This window comes from Triturus cristatus, chromosome 11 (assembly GCF_964204655.1).
Source record: "Triturus cristatus chromosome 11, aTriCri1.1, whole genome shotgun sequence".
NCBI lineage: Eukaryota > Metazoa > Chordata > Amphibia > Caudata > Salamandridae > Triturus > Triturus cristatus.
In genome coordinates this window covers 168,651,003-168,665,895 of record NC_140594.1, presented here as the reverse complement: position 1 = coordinate 168,665,895, position 14,893 = coordinate 168,651,003, and the positions used below count along the sequence as shown (strand labels likewise).

The 14,893-nt window shown below is 45.6% G+C and overlaps 1 protein-coding gene across 3 annotated transcripts in view; it reads left to right on the top strand.

Moving 5' to 3' along the window:
• Positions 1-14,893, top strand: part of LOC146783837 (P2X purinoceptor 7-like) — a 580,759-nt gene that overhangs the window by 532,860 nt on the left and 33,006 nt on the right. For 2 of the 3 annotated variants that reach the window (XM_085635364.1, XM_085635362.1), the window contains one exon: positions 9,135-9,233. The exons of the other annotated variant lie outside the window; for it this stretch is intronic. In XM_085635364.1, coding sequence (XP_085491490.1) covers positions 9,135-9,233 — 99 coding nt within the window. The remainder of the gene's footprint in view (positions 1-9,134; positions 9,234-14,893) is intronic. 3 annotated transcript variants of the gene reach the window in all.

Sequence of the window (14,893 nt, the reverse complement as noted above, 5' to 3'; positions counted from 1 at the left end):
TGCACGAATACTCTGCATCGGACAATTGTGAAAATGATAAAAACCATAGTTGTGAATCAGCCCTGCATAGTCAGATCCCAAAAAAAGTGGGAAATTACAACCCAGCCCCTACATACAACCGTACGCATTGTTTTTGACAAAAGGGTCCTGACTACGGACTATAAAACACTGCCGTACGGTTATTAGGAGCACTAGAGAGGTCAACACCGCGCTATGGATTCCAGATTACAGCATCCGTTCTCCTGCGTGTTAGCAGGGCCCTCACTGTGGTTAAAGCTACTTTATAAAAATGCTGCCGGTGCTTTATCCCAAACACCTAATAACATTGTGTGGCTTTATTCGTACTGGCAAGATCTTTATACCAACCTGTCCCGTAGCTTCCCTCATATCAGATTTATAGAAGGTATACCTGATAATCTCAACGACGATGAGTTGCTGCCACCGACCCTTGTAAACATGGTAATTGTCGATGAACTTATGCGTCAATATTCATACCACCGCAATCTAAGCATATGCTACATTGTGCATAACTTGTTTTACAAGGGTAAAAACAGTCACTCTATAGCACTCAACGCCTCATACCTTGTTTTATTTAAAAATCCCCGTGACAAACAGCAAATATCCGTCATAGCTAAACAGATGTACCCGGGAAACACATACTTCTTCATGGAAGCCTTCAACGACGCTACACCAAAACCCCACGGCTACTTGTTGGTCGACTTATAAGATAACACTCTAGAAGACTACAGACTGAGGGCTCATATTTTTCCCCCTGATCTCCCCATCGCTTACACCCCAAATACCAAGTCCTGAGCCTATAAAAAGTCACGCTGAAGACCTTTAGAGACATTTGCAGTCCAACCCTTAAAACACCCTGTGTTGACCATGTCTGACCGCCTACGCCGCAATTTAGCTCTCCTGAAAATGCTGATTACAGCCAGTCCCCAGCACAGAAAGGCCCTCCTCTGCGCTGCTTCTGACGATTTAGTGGGGCCATTTCAGAAATAGCCCTAAACACCCTAAAAGGCAACGTCCCTATATCAAAGAGCCAGTTACAGGTGTTGAAGAAGAAGCAACATCTTATCAAGAAGCTCAGTAATAAAAGGGCCTCACTCATTACCAAGAAGAAACTGGTGAAACAGTCTGGGGGGTATATAGGCTCATTGCTGGGCACAGCTATACCCTTAATTACAAGCCTCCTCTCGGGCCGGTGATGGAGCATGCCGCAAAGATGTATTTGGTTCTTAGACAACAGCTGGAGCAACTGGGCTCTTCTGCGGACAATGCCTGGAATATACGGTGAAATGAGACTCTACGACTGGATGCTGAAATTAAAGACATTTTGAATCTGACGGATCTAAACCCGTACGGCAAAGCTACCCTTTACACCAGCACCCTTAAAAATTTTCTACGCTACTACAAGCAGTGGGATACCAAAAAAAAATAAGCTAACTTTATATGCCCCGGACTCTGAACAGCCAGCAACGCCTGCACCTGCTACGCATCGCCAACAGCCGGAACCGGCCCAGACCCCGCCCTCGGATATCTTTGTTGACGACCTCCTAAAAAATATAAGTCAGAGGCACAGGGGGGCAGCGCAAATGTTGACGAGTAAACTCGCCGCTTCTAAAGACCTAACAGTGTGGAATGAGCGAGGCAAATTTCTCTACAAGGGGCAGCCGGTTGTTGGTTTACACATGTACGATCTAGTCAAAGGTCTCACGCACCCCAAGACCCTAACGCATCTAAATGCTCCTAGAGGTTGGGATCAGTTTCTACGAACCGCCGCTGAACTCAACATCCCTTCCACACTCTTGGGTAATAACTAACCCTGGGCAAAGCACTACGCTACGCTCGCATAGTTTGCGAAGTTTGTGCTACTTCGCACTACGCAAATTGCACGTAGCACAGTGCAAACACTCGTTTTTTTTTTTTTTTTTTTTTTTTTGCTTGCTCGCGGTCCTCAACGTCAAGTTGGCGACCGCGAGCAAGCAAAATTACATCCCGGCGAGACTTTTTCCTCGTTCGCGATCAGCAACATCAAGTTGCCGATCTCGAGCGTGGAAAATAAACCTCCCGGCGAGATTCTCAAAGCGGGGAGATCAGGTTTTTCATTGCGAGTTGTCGCGTATGCTCGCAACCGCTTGCGATGAGAAACTACCAGTCCGCGTTGAGAAAGCTGCCGCTCGAGTAAAAATCTACTTGAGCGGCAGACAACTACAGCTCGCACTGTGCAAGGTGCTGTTTTCAATGATTGCACAGTGCCGGATGCTTGTCTGCACTGTGCAAACATTGAAAATGGCATCTTGCACAGTGCGAAAAGGGTACTACGAAGTTCGCGAAGTGCTACGCGTAGCTCGCGTAGTGCGAAGTGCACTTTGCGTAGCTACGCGTAGCGATACTTCGCGAACTACGCCCAGGGTTAGTAATAACGATCACCGTCGTATGCTTGAAAGTTTAAAGACACCCCTCTCGCCATCATCAGCCGCCTCTGACGCCCCACGACTATCCCCCACATGGAGTACCCCACTTGCGCCATCTGTACGGAGAAAAAGGCCGCTGTCCAAGTCCCATCCGTGGATTAATCCTTAATGTTTCTACAGACTTTTTTGAATAACTGTGCCTATTACATGTATAATTGTGTCTGATTTTTCTTCATATATTTCTTCAGTAATGGAAGTCATTGTAATTCGCAACCTACATAACTGTTTGTAATAAACACTTTTATAACTTTTCAACCCGTCTCACTCGTCTTTTAAAACATTTTTAATTATGGTGTATGTGGCAGCATAGAGATACATAGTCTGAATGAGTGTTTCAAAAAATACCTTTATCTCAAACGTTCATCATTAAACATACACACGTTACAGGCCCTTACAATTTTGAAAAACGTTATATTCTGTTTTCACAGGTCTGACCGATGCCCTTGTGTTTTTTTTATACATATTTCACAACTAGACTGTCATTGTTAACAAGGTCACTCGAATATAGATTAAAGAAATTTCTAAACGCCACACCCTCCGACATTTTACTGATAAAATAAATACAGTGTTCCCCGCATGTGATGGCTAGCGAATCCTGGTCCCTTAAAATAAATACAGTGTTCCCCGCATGTGATGGCTAGCGAATCCTGGTCCCTTAGCGTGTTATACTCAACCCTCGCTGCAGCTTTTTTCACAAACTTGAATATGGGCGGTGTATAGATACTGTGTTCAGGGAACTCGGCTGTACTGTCAAACACTGTAACCTTGTCACTATCTATAAACACGGCCGCCCAGTGTGTTCCACCCTTGTAATGAGGATCTGTGTTAAAGACTAGGGTGAGCGATCTTTCCGGCCCTATTTCGGCTGGTAACCCATCGCTAGGGAAAACACCTAAAAAGTATTTCCTAGCGTATTTATGCCTGCTTAAGAAGTCCCGTATCTGCACTGTGTCCCTTTCACAAACTTTTAAAGATAGTCAAACAAAATCTGTCTGGCGTGGTTGATCTGAATGATGCAGTCAAATACCGAGAATACAACCATGTTCACATTCACAGGTTGCGGATTACTAAATAGTATTTCAGCTTTTAGATTGCCGTTTTTGACCGGTTTGTAGTGATTGCCGTCTTCCACGTTGGGAGTCAGGTCGAATGCGAACAGTGTGTATCCTGCCCCATAGCCTTCTCTTGACACGGCTACTGCACAGTCCCGTAGATGCTTCCCGGTTATCTAAACCAGCCCCTGATATTCCCTGATGTAGTTGGAGGTTATAAAACTGGGTGTGTAGGGTTTTGCAGGAATCACAGTGCCCTCGTGGACCAGCACAGCATAGTTGATGTTGTAGTGATTAAAATTGAAGGGATTTGAGCCGTAGACGCCGCTAAAAGCTGTTTTGTCCACAAATCCGATGATGATAAGCTTGGGTATTTGTCCCAGAAATAAATTCTGCAGCTGAGTTAATCGGGTACCGGCAGTTCGCATACTTGCCGTTTGATATTTGTAAAGCGTCGGCGTGAGCGAGTCTGATGCTCGGGGACACTTTCACCCTCTGTACAAACAGACTCGCTGACAGTATGCCCAGCTTGTACTGGTCCGCATCCCCGCTGATGAGACCGAATGCGTCCTTGTTGCGAGTGAGCTTGATCTTAAGATCAATTCCGTTGATGAGCAGTTTATCTTGGAAGAAGAGGTCTTAATGTATGTGACCCGGGAGGTCAAACTGGCGACTGCCCGCCGCAAAACTTGCTCTTTTTACAAAACCCTGATTGTCATCGTCCAGCTCCTTGGCTTCAAAGTGTCCTGCTGTGTCCTTGTAGAAGAGCCCCGCTGAAAGCTGCGTGTCGAGGGCGTCGCTACTGTAATTTAGAATGCTCTCGTGGTAGGCTCTGTAGGCGTACATGTTATCGCTCTGTGTGATGAGCCGATCGCCCAGGGTGATGTCCACCTGATTAAACAATGTTGCTAGGGGGTAAGCGATCGTCGCCACTTTAGCGTCTGCTGCTATGTCGGAACCATCCGCATTTATTATTTTACACATTAGATGGAGTAGTGTATTGTTGAGATCCATATACATATCCGTGGACCCTGATACATAAAACTATAGGGGCCAGAGGCGTCAAAGCGGCTAAAGGTGATACCTCCATGAAGAAGCTGTTTTCGAAGTGTACGAAGGTCATACTTTAGTTTGCGCCGCTTTAAAAAATATTTACTTTAGAGACGGTTCTCTTCTTCTTCGAAGCTCTCTTCCATCTTGGGGTTTTTCTTTTCTGAGCACGCTTTGAAGAACTCCTCCTTTTTTTATAGGGGGCAGGCGATCCTCTGCGCTCAAAGCGCGGCGCTTCCTTTTAACATTGGCGCGAGGCCTGTACACCAAACCAGCGCCTTCTTGTGGCTGCTTGTTCAAGCGTTCGGCAACCGCCGAAGTAACAGACCCTATCACATCCTGGGCAATGTTTGTAGCCGCCACTTTAAAATGCAATTTTGCAATTTCATGGCCTTTTCTCAAGAAGGGCATAGCTCTTCTAAACAGACTGCGGAAGAAACCTCCTAGACCAGCCCCGTACATAACCGGTGACCCTTGAATGTACAGAGGACCTCCATATCCAGCCTGGTTTCGGTAATAGTCCCTGTACATAGACGGGTCCCCGTATGTTTTCACAACCACCATGATGCCTGCTTAATAGCCTCTGTCGCGTCTCGGTCTTAACTGAAGCTTAACAATAACTTTCCCGTATTTAAAGGACACTGGGACGGACTGATCATCGAAGATCATAATTGAAATAGTGTCAAAATGTTTTTTAGAAACTGCGACATAGTCGGGTTTGTTGAATTGAATATGGACCATCGTATTATTTTTGCCCTGTACATGGACCCATCTTAACAGTGGCAAGTAACTATCGCCAATCCTCTGGGCCTCTACAATATCGCTATACACATAGAGCGTGTAGAACCCCCCGTTAATATCAGGGCACGTGTGATCGGACTTTTCGCATTCTGTACTGTGCCTAAAACTCTTCTTAATTTACCGGAGCAGTTTAACGACGTGGTGCGATTAGGGGCTTTAAGAAACACCTTCCTTCTGACGTTGTCTAGCGACAGATGAGCATTAATATAGGTTTCGATGCTGCCTATGGCTTTGTTGATGGCATCGACAACACTTGAAACGGCTGGGTAGTAGCCGTATGGGATGCTCTTGTCCATGCTCACAGGGTCCTGCTCACGCTTTATGTAAAACTTAGCCTCGCTCTGTGTAAATGTATTCCAGGTTCTAGGGTATTGGATCTCGGTTAGGGCTACCTCTCAATCCCCTTTCAGGTCCACAGGCTTAGCCAATTTCACAGTATAATTAGAAATCTGGTTGCCGGGGAACATGCCTTTAGAAGCGTCGGACGGCAGGGTGATATAAAAGGGCATTGTCTCCATCTTAACAGCAGCTTTTACATGGTCCTCAGCTCACACACCCTTCAGGGAGCTGGCCAACACCCAACTGTTGAATTTCTCCGGCCAACCCCGCCATTTGACATATGTGTGGCTATCAACACCTCTACCTTTCCTTTTCAGAATCTTTTCAACCCTATACACACTGTGCAGATCGTCGGGTATCCTTTGTAACTCTTTCTTGTAAAAGACCCCTGACACCGATTCCCCATCGTAGTCCTTTAACTTGTAAATATACAGCCCTTCTTTAAGCTCCACACTTTCCACTATAAATATTTTGTCGCTAAAAGTCTGTTGGTAGCCCTTCGTAAAGACACCTCTCAATTTTGAAATCCTTATGTGATCACCTTTTTAAAAATAGGCTTCTTCACCTTTATAGCGAAATTACGCCCATACACCGTTCTCCAAACAGATAAAGAATTACTAAGAGATACCTATATGGGCGCTGTTTTGATGGTCCTGTCATAACTAGCAGTATATACAGCTAAAAAAGCCTGTAGAACATCGACGTATCTGTAGGTGTTGTGGACCGTAAAAAACCTCCACATCTTAGACTTTAAAGTTCTGTTAAACCGCTCTACAACCGCTGCTTTAACCTCTGCGTGTGTTACAAAATGTTGAACACCGTGGTGCTTTAATAATTTCTGAAATGTCTTGTTTAAGAATTCTTTACCGGCGTCTGTTTGTAGTTTTTGAGGAATTTGTCCCTTCTCGAAGAATGCTTTAAAACGCGGCTGTGACGCTAGCCCCACTTTTATCGCGTAGCGCTTCTACGTAGGCGTACTTGGACAAGACGTCTATGACGGTATATATATAACGAGCGTCGCTGTTATGTTTTGCTATATCTTGAAGGCTCATGATATCCGCCTGCCATTGATAATCTATTTGCGCATTAACGATTGTAGGGCGCCTCTTAAAGCGTCTTCTGGTGGGTTTATGGAGTGAATACGCCTCCTCTCCTGATAACCACGTCTTCACCAGGTCTCTGCTTACAGGTTCGTTTTCATCTACAGCCCTTAAAGTTTCCTTAACCGGGCCCCCGGCATGTTATCATCCGTTACACCCCAGGCAATGAATGACGCTTGTTTTGCATAAGGACCTTTTATTAAAAGTAAAGAAATATTTTAACAAAACATACACAGAAGGTACTTTACATTTTCACAGTAAGCATCGTAAGGACGGATTAACACATAGCCACCTTGCGGTGTAACATTCTACTACTTTGTTCTAAATACACGCCATCATGTAACGTTAAATAAGACCTTATTTAAAATAGTCTTCGGGGGGCCAAAGACCCTATTTTTCTATTTTTTTTATACAGATTACACATACGCCTTTCTATGAGTCTTTCTATCATCTTTCTATCAAAAGCCGTGCACAGCCCCTGCATACATGTTAAGCTCGGGTCATGGGCGTATCGGATCTCATTGAGTGCCGCTGACACGATCCTCAACATATCAGGGTGGACAATCTGGATCTTCCTTTTCATACGCGCCGCTCTTAGAGCCGCATACACACTTGTCGCACCCATCACTGGTTTGGCATGTGGAACTTTCAGCCTGTTTTGAACACCACGGACAATTGAAAATCACATTGCTTGCTTTTGCAGACCGCCACTCTGCCGCAGGCCTTTTTGGGGTTGCTCTCTAGGGTTCAAAAGAAGAAAGATTGACATTTCGTTAGTTGAAGAAATAAAATACAACATTATGAAACTGACTACGCATAATATATATTTTTTTTATTTTTACTAAGCTCCGCATTTTCACCGTCCTCTGTGGTGGCTCTGAAATCTTGAGAGTCGCTAATGTCCTGCGATGCACCATCATCTTTGACGTTTGTACCCGGCTGCTGCACAACGACCTTCTCAGGCACCGTATCCTCCTGAAGGCCCATGTCTTCATAGATGGGTGTGTTAGGAGGTGCTACAGCTTCTTCACCATAGCTCATTATGAAGCAGGTGCATCCAGCTGGGGTTGCTCTCTAGGGGTCAAAAAGAAGAAAGATTGACAGACCGTTAGTTGAAGAAATAAAATACATCGTTATGTAACTGCCTGCTCATAACATTTTTACTAACCTCAGCATTTTCACTGCCCTCTGCAGTGGCTCTGAAATCTTGAGAGTCGTAAATGTCCTGTGATGCCCCATCATCTTCGCCGCTTGTACCCGGCTGTTGCACACCGACCTTCTCAGGAGCCATATCCTCCTGAAGCCCCCTGTCTTCATAGACGGGTGTGTTAGGTGGAACTATCGATTCTTCATATTCCTCCATGTCCACGATGCTGAGGCCAGCATACACTCTGCCACTACACGAGTTTCACTTTCGCTGCTGTCGACCATAATCGGGGACATCCGGCATACGCAATCCTTGAGACTGAGTTCTTCCACACTCCGACAAAGGTTATTGCCAAAACCAGTAACGTCGCAGCCCATATCCTTAGGTGTTTCTTGTTGAGCATTCTCGTCCATTACCAGGGGTGTTAAGCTGCGGTAATATCAATTGATAGTGGGCTGGGAGCCACCCAACACGGGCCTTGTCACGAACGGATTGAATCTCTTCATTTTGCTATGGGCACCTTTTCGGCGTCTGCTTGCTGTACAAGGCTCTTAAGGAGGCCTTATATGTATCCTAAACAGCCCTTAAAAGGGGCGGGCACCTCTACACCACAACATGGCAAACCGCCATCATAGGGCTCTGGTTCGCTGCTATCTCCATAAGCAGCCCCGCCCTATGGTAGACCGCCCCTTGGGTCAAATGGTCACCTACATCCATCATAGGGGTTTGGGACCTGTCACTTTTAAGGACACAGCGAGGGGGGCGTGGCACCTGTCACTTTTGGGGACACGCACAACGAGTAAAGGTATCCTGGCTTTCTACTAATATACAATTCCAACTAATCCTAGTCAACAGCTTTGCTACGTTACCACCCTTTAGTTATCTTTGCTCTTACCCTCAACCTTTGTGGTTGTTGAATTATCCATTGTCTTTTTCTGACAAAATAGCTGTAAGTTTCGTCAACTTTTTGCCTTTCTTGCTGCTTCCTTATCAGTGTCATTTTTCCTCTCTCTTCAGTGCCTTCACTATTGTATCATGGTGGAAGGTATAGAACTGAATTTTGTTCACTATAGGCGGTCAGTTGTCAAAACCTCTAATAAATAATGCAGAAAAATACTGATGCCACGTATGTTGCAATAACAACTTTCCTTTCTAATTCCAGGCTGTGATGTACGTGTCGTTTGTTGATAGCAAAGACATTTACTTGGTGGACACAGAGTTGAGTAAGAGCTTACAAGAGACAAACGGGCAAATTGTAGAGGTATGTTGCATTTATTGTTTGGGGTATTATATTTTTAAATGAGCACTGTTTTGTGGGACCGAGGTGAGCAAGGCACTTGGTAATACTCCGCCCCGGGCACATCTTCCTAGAGTTTGGAGAGGTAAATGCTGTTTGTATTAAAAATCTATGTGAATATATACTTAAATAGGAACAAACTTTCATGAAACAGAACAGGAAAAAACAGTCCTCTTCTTCCTTCCCACTGCCTGCTCATCTTTTCCTGAAATCTTTGAGGTGGCAGAAAAAAGCAACTAATAACACAAGTGGCTGCCACATGGCAGCAGCAGCCATAGTCTGTGATCATTGGCTGAATGTCTATCCTGATGGGTGATGGGTCAGCGGAAGGACAGTGTGATATGCTGTAAGAGTGTGTCTGTCTATGACAATGCCAAGAGGCCAAGTAATTGGGGAGTGCTGTGCTATACTAAGGCTGTAGTACAAGGTGACTATATTGACAGCAGTGTGGAATGTGATCATCATGGCAAGTAGTTTAATTTGTAACATTATTAGGTTACTCACCTATGTTCATTAATTACTGCAATTCAGGGGCGTAACACAAGTCCCTACAGCCCATGTGGTGCAGGAGTCAGGGAATGGGTGGCACTCCCTCAGGCAACCCCCAACCGTTCAGGGCTCCTCCAATCATACCAAGGTAAATGAATATCTGTGAGATACAGTGGTAGCTGGTGGATTTTGAAAGTGGTGGGGCAAAAAATGTTGTACCCTAATGTAATATGCGAGTGAAGCGAGCGAGCCCGAACTGCAAAAGGAGGGTGCGGGGAAAATATTGAAAAAAAATGGATTCAAATGGTGGGTTTTACTCCACATATTTACTGCAAATTGTTGAAAAAATGGGGATCCAAATATAGCATTTTGAAGCACAATGTGAAGAAAACATTAGAATCAAATAAGAAAATGTGCCCAATCCTCAAACTGGTCTGCTTGCAAAATGACCCCCAAGCCAAGCACATACTACCAACGGAAACCGGCCCTTTAAGTGTTTCCCACCTGTAACACATCTCTGAACCACCTATGTTTTCATTGTATATAATAATTAACTTGCTGCAGTTTGTTCTTATTTATCTTATGCAACTTACAACCATTGACAAAGCCTATAGTCCTGGCTGGTTGTAGGTTTAATGTCACTCGTATTATATATCTGGAGGCAATGACAGAAGTAGCACAATACCAGTGGGGCAGCACACTATGCTAAGTACAGATTTTTAGCTTAACGGTTTTAAGCCACGCTCATAATTACATCAGCTGCCCCTACGAGAGACCCCCCCCAGTTTTTACACCCCACTTAAAGCCCTGCAGACACAGAAGTGTGTGTGTGTTTCTTTTGTATATGGAGGGAGGCATGGTAGAAACGAAAGGAAAGGCTGTGCATGGTTTGAGGTGGGCAGGGTCTGCTAGTCTTTTGGACGTTACACTGCTTTGTTTGGCAAATGCTTACTTGCGAGGGCAAGCAGAGCAAACTGTTATTGGGAGTAAGACCTTAGAAAAAAAGAGGGTCATATAAAATGCTAAATGTTCCACTGATTGGTTTTCCCGCAATAATCCATAACTTTGAAAGATAAAGATAAATGATCGGTATTATGGGCTCCAGTTGAAAATTTGAATCGCCTGAATCAATAAAAAAATCCTAACATATCAGTATGCTTGAATAATTTTTATGTAAATACATTTTATATGAAAAAGCTTTTTTCTTTACCATGGTCTCTGTCTTGGGCAGGGGGTTTGGTTTCTGTCTCTTTGGATATCTGCTGCACACATTCAGTCAATGTGTTTTGCTTCACAGCAGAAGAATTTAGGAACGCTCACCTTTAAGGTCTGCAGAGCAGCTGAGTCTAGGCAGGTAAAGGTTGTAAAAATAGAGAGGTCATTGGTAGGCAGGGCTAACAGTTGACCCTGAAGTGGTGATCTACAATTCAGGTTTACTTCTTTTGCTGAGTACACATGGCTCTGGCCTCGAGATTAAGCAATTGAATTGGCTTTTAGGTGGTGGTACTGGTCACATTTCCTAAAATTTGTGCAGTATTGTAAATGTTCAACTTTGGCTTATGCACATCTGCATCACGTGCTAGTCTGAAGGAGAAGTGAACATTTTGGCAGAATGGCTCTTGTATGCAACTTTGCTGCGATGGCATCGGACAGAACAAGCAACACTTTTCATCACACAGTGCGAACAGCACTGCGCATCCTGCAGTACAAATAGTACAGCCAATCCCATAACGTTGCCAATCACAGAGTACAAACTACTCTGAGCACCCTAACAACAAACTGCACTGTGTATCACACTCATTACTAACGTTGTGTATCAAAGAGTAAACACACAACACGGTCCATCACACATCACTCACAGCACTATTCAGCAGATACCACAGCTACCAATGCACGTCACAACACAAACAGTAGACATTTTATTGTACTTTGTATCATAAAATTAAAAAAAAAAACTGTTCACTATAGACTACACATCACACCGAGCATCACACAATAAAAGCAAACTGCATCACACTACAAAGTCATCCCTGTGTATAAAACAACACCAATACCACAGTGCATCACAACGCACAAACATCAGTGCGCATCACAAAGCACTGACGGTGTCATCCATCACAATTACTAACAACATTTGGACTCACAGCACGACCAGCACTGTGCAACACACAGCACATATGGCACCGAACATTAAAACTTCGCTCAACAAAAAAGACAACTACAAGGTAGCGTGCCCGTCAGAATCGTGCAAAATCGTTGCATGTTTAGATTTTACTAGTGAAGCTTTTAAGGGTCTGTATTTTTTGAAGGCGTGTAATGATGAACAATGGAGCACCTTGAGGTGATACTGTGTGCGTGTTGTGAGTTATTCACAAGAGGAGCGACTTGTTTGACTTAAAGGAGTTGTACTCAAGATGTGGAAAACCGCGTAATAAAGTGTTTCTTTTGCAGTGCGAAAGAAGGTGGCGTAGTGTTTTCAAGACGTGCATACAAAAAGCAAACTGAAGGAGAAATGGACATTTTTGTAGTTTAGTTATTGTTTCATATAGCGCCACCTTGATCCTTATCAGGGCTGTCAGAGCCAAACCCATTATGCTCTACTTAGGATTACGCGAGCAGACTAAAAGTATTACCTTTCAGCATTCACCGACGTAGGGTAGAACATTTAATGTCTCGATCCAAATGCAGGCTACTACAGTAATTAAATTAGCATTTCGGGTCTACTCTGAAAGCCTCCCAGTAATCGAGCAAGTCGTTGACAGTCAACATTTGGTCTTAGCACCACCTCTTCCCGCGCCCACAGTTGATGTTTTATATGCTCAACAGGTTAGGACCGACTCCCCCTCGACCAAGTTTCCCCCCTGCTCGTTTCAGCTGATTACTTTGACAGCCCACCAGCTCTTCGCCGCAAAAATAGTGCATACACTCCGTGGTTGCAATGGAGGCACACTGGTTCCCCAAGCGCCATCGTTTTCCCCTCACTACTCCAGCGAGTCATTTCAATGGTACATGAATGAATGTATGGCTTATTTGAATAGTCAGTGGTTTCTCTCAGGGCATGCGCGTTCCCTCACAAGGCAGCCTATTGAACTGTAGGGGCGAGCGTAATTTTATGTTCTACTGACATTAAGTATCCGACATTCTTCGCTGTTTGTCAAATGGCTAATAACACACAGCCCTTTTAGCAAATAAGTGGTTACCATGAAGAGACATTTTCATTGCCGTCTTCTGGAGCGAGGGGGTGCCGGGTGAACCCATCTTTCCTCGAGAGTAGCTTCCGCTGCAAACAGCAGATGTAGTCCCTGCATGTTGGCTTTGGGTGCTACATAAATGACACTTTATTAAGTTTTCTTCCAGAGCGCCCTTCCACACCCGCAGCCTAGGGCGCCCGCCCCTCCCTCACTCCCCCGGAGTGCATTCCGGCAGCTGGAGGGCTGAGCTTGGCCGCAGGGCCCGCCGCCCGCGTGTGGGATGTGCGCAGTGACTCACAGGAAACGCTGAATTTTTACTCGGCTCCTGGGTGAGGCGGTCTTTGTGCCTTCCTCGGCCTTAGGAATCCTGCACATTGATGCGAAGGTTGTGTTTATAGTGCGTGGCGCACCGTGCTTCCGGTGTGGGCAGGAAGAGAACACAAAGGACACTGCACAATTCAAGAACGTGGTGCTGTTATTTATAGCCAGAGCTAGACATGGAAGAGCGGGGCAAATTGTATGTCATTTCGCGGTTCTCTAGGTAAAGTGGTAGGACTTTTTTTTTTAATTTTTTAATTTATTTTTTATAAATGTCTGTTTCTTTTCTTCTATTGGGGACCCTTTACAGTCTGCAGAAAAAAACGGTACTGCATGTTTTTATCCACGGTTAGGAAAAGTGGTTGTATCTGAGCTCGGCTGCTGTCTGGGCTGTGATGACCCAAATCTCTTTTTTGGGGGAAAAACTGGGAGGGACTGCTATTCGTTTCTTTGAAGTGATCAGTAATTAGTCTGCTGACTTCGAGGAGCCAAATGACCCACCCCCTGGGCCGGGTTGCCCTCCTAAGCCCTGATGGCACGGCTGCTGCCTTTGATGAGCCACCATCCCCTGCTGACGAAAAACAGCTTCTGGGCATCTTAAACAAGCAGAAAAACAAATAATGTCCGAGTGATCAGACTGACCTAAAGACCCTCCACTGCTTAAAGCAGGACTTGGGCTGCATTTGCGAAGACTATTACTGGCTCCTTGTGCAGCCCACACCTCCGTTTAGAGTTGCACTTTAACACTTTCGGTGTCGTTCTCCTTTTATCGACATCGTGAGGACCGGGGCGGCCGTGGGGGGGGTCGCAGGCCTGGCTTTCGGGCACGGTCTTCTGGAACTTGCAGGCTCTTCAATGCAGGGTTGTGCTCCTGGGGCAAAACAGGCCGTTTCTCACACAATTGCAGCGTGTGCGGGGCACCCCATGCCGCCACCGTATGCTCCAAGCGCGACACTCCCGACAAGCCTTCCTCGAGCAAGTAGCCCAGGGGGGGTTCCCCCTCCTGCGCTCTGGCCCCCCGCGAACACATCTGCCAGCGCGCATGACCTTGCCCCACACGACCATGTGAAAGGGCCCTCTCCCATCAGCGTAAAGAACCTCCTCAGCGCATTCCGCGGATACACTAGCAGGGAAGGGTCCCTCATTTCTGAGGGTTTCTTAGACGGTTTCCGCATTCCTTATCAAGGCCCCTTAGTGAGCAGGGATGCGGAAAATCAGAAATCAGCTAGGGAACACCCGGAGGTAGTGCGGGATAAAATAGCGAAGGAGTTGTCTTTGGGCAGGGTGGCGGGCCCATTTTCCTCACCCCCTATGCCCCACTTTGTGATTTCTCCCCTGGGGGTGGTACCAAAAAAGGAGCCAGGGGCTTTCCGACTTATTCACAACCTATCACACCCAGAAGGGGACTCCGTGAATTCCTGGCTTGACGAAGGTAGATGCTCAGTGTCTTACTGCTCCCTAGACCTGGCAGTCGACATGATCAGGAGGGCAGGGAAGGGAGCCTGGTTGGCCAAGTCGGATATCGAATCGGCTTTCAGGCTGCTACCAGTACACCCGGACAGCCAACACCTTCTGGGCTTCAAGTGGGGGGACCAGGTCTTTTATGATAGGTGTATGCCCATGGGT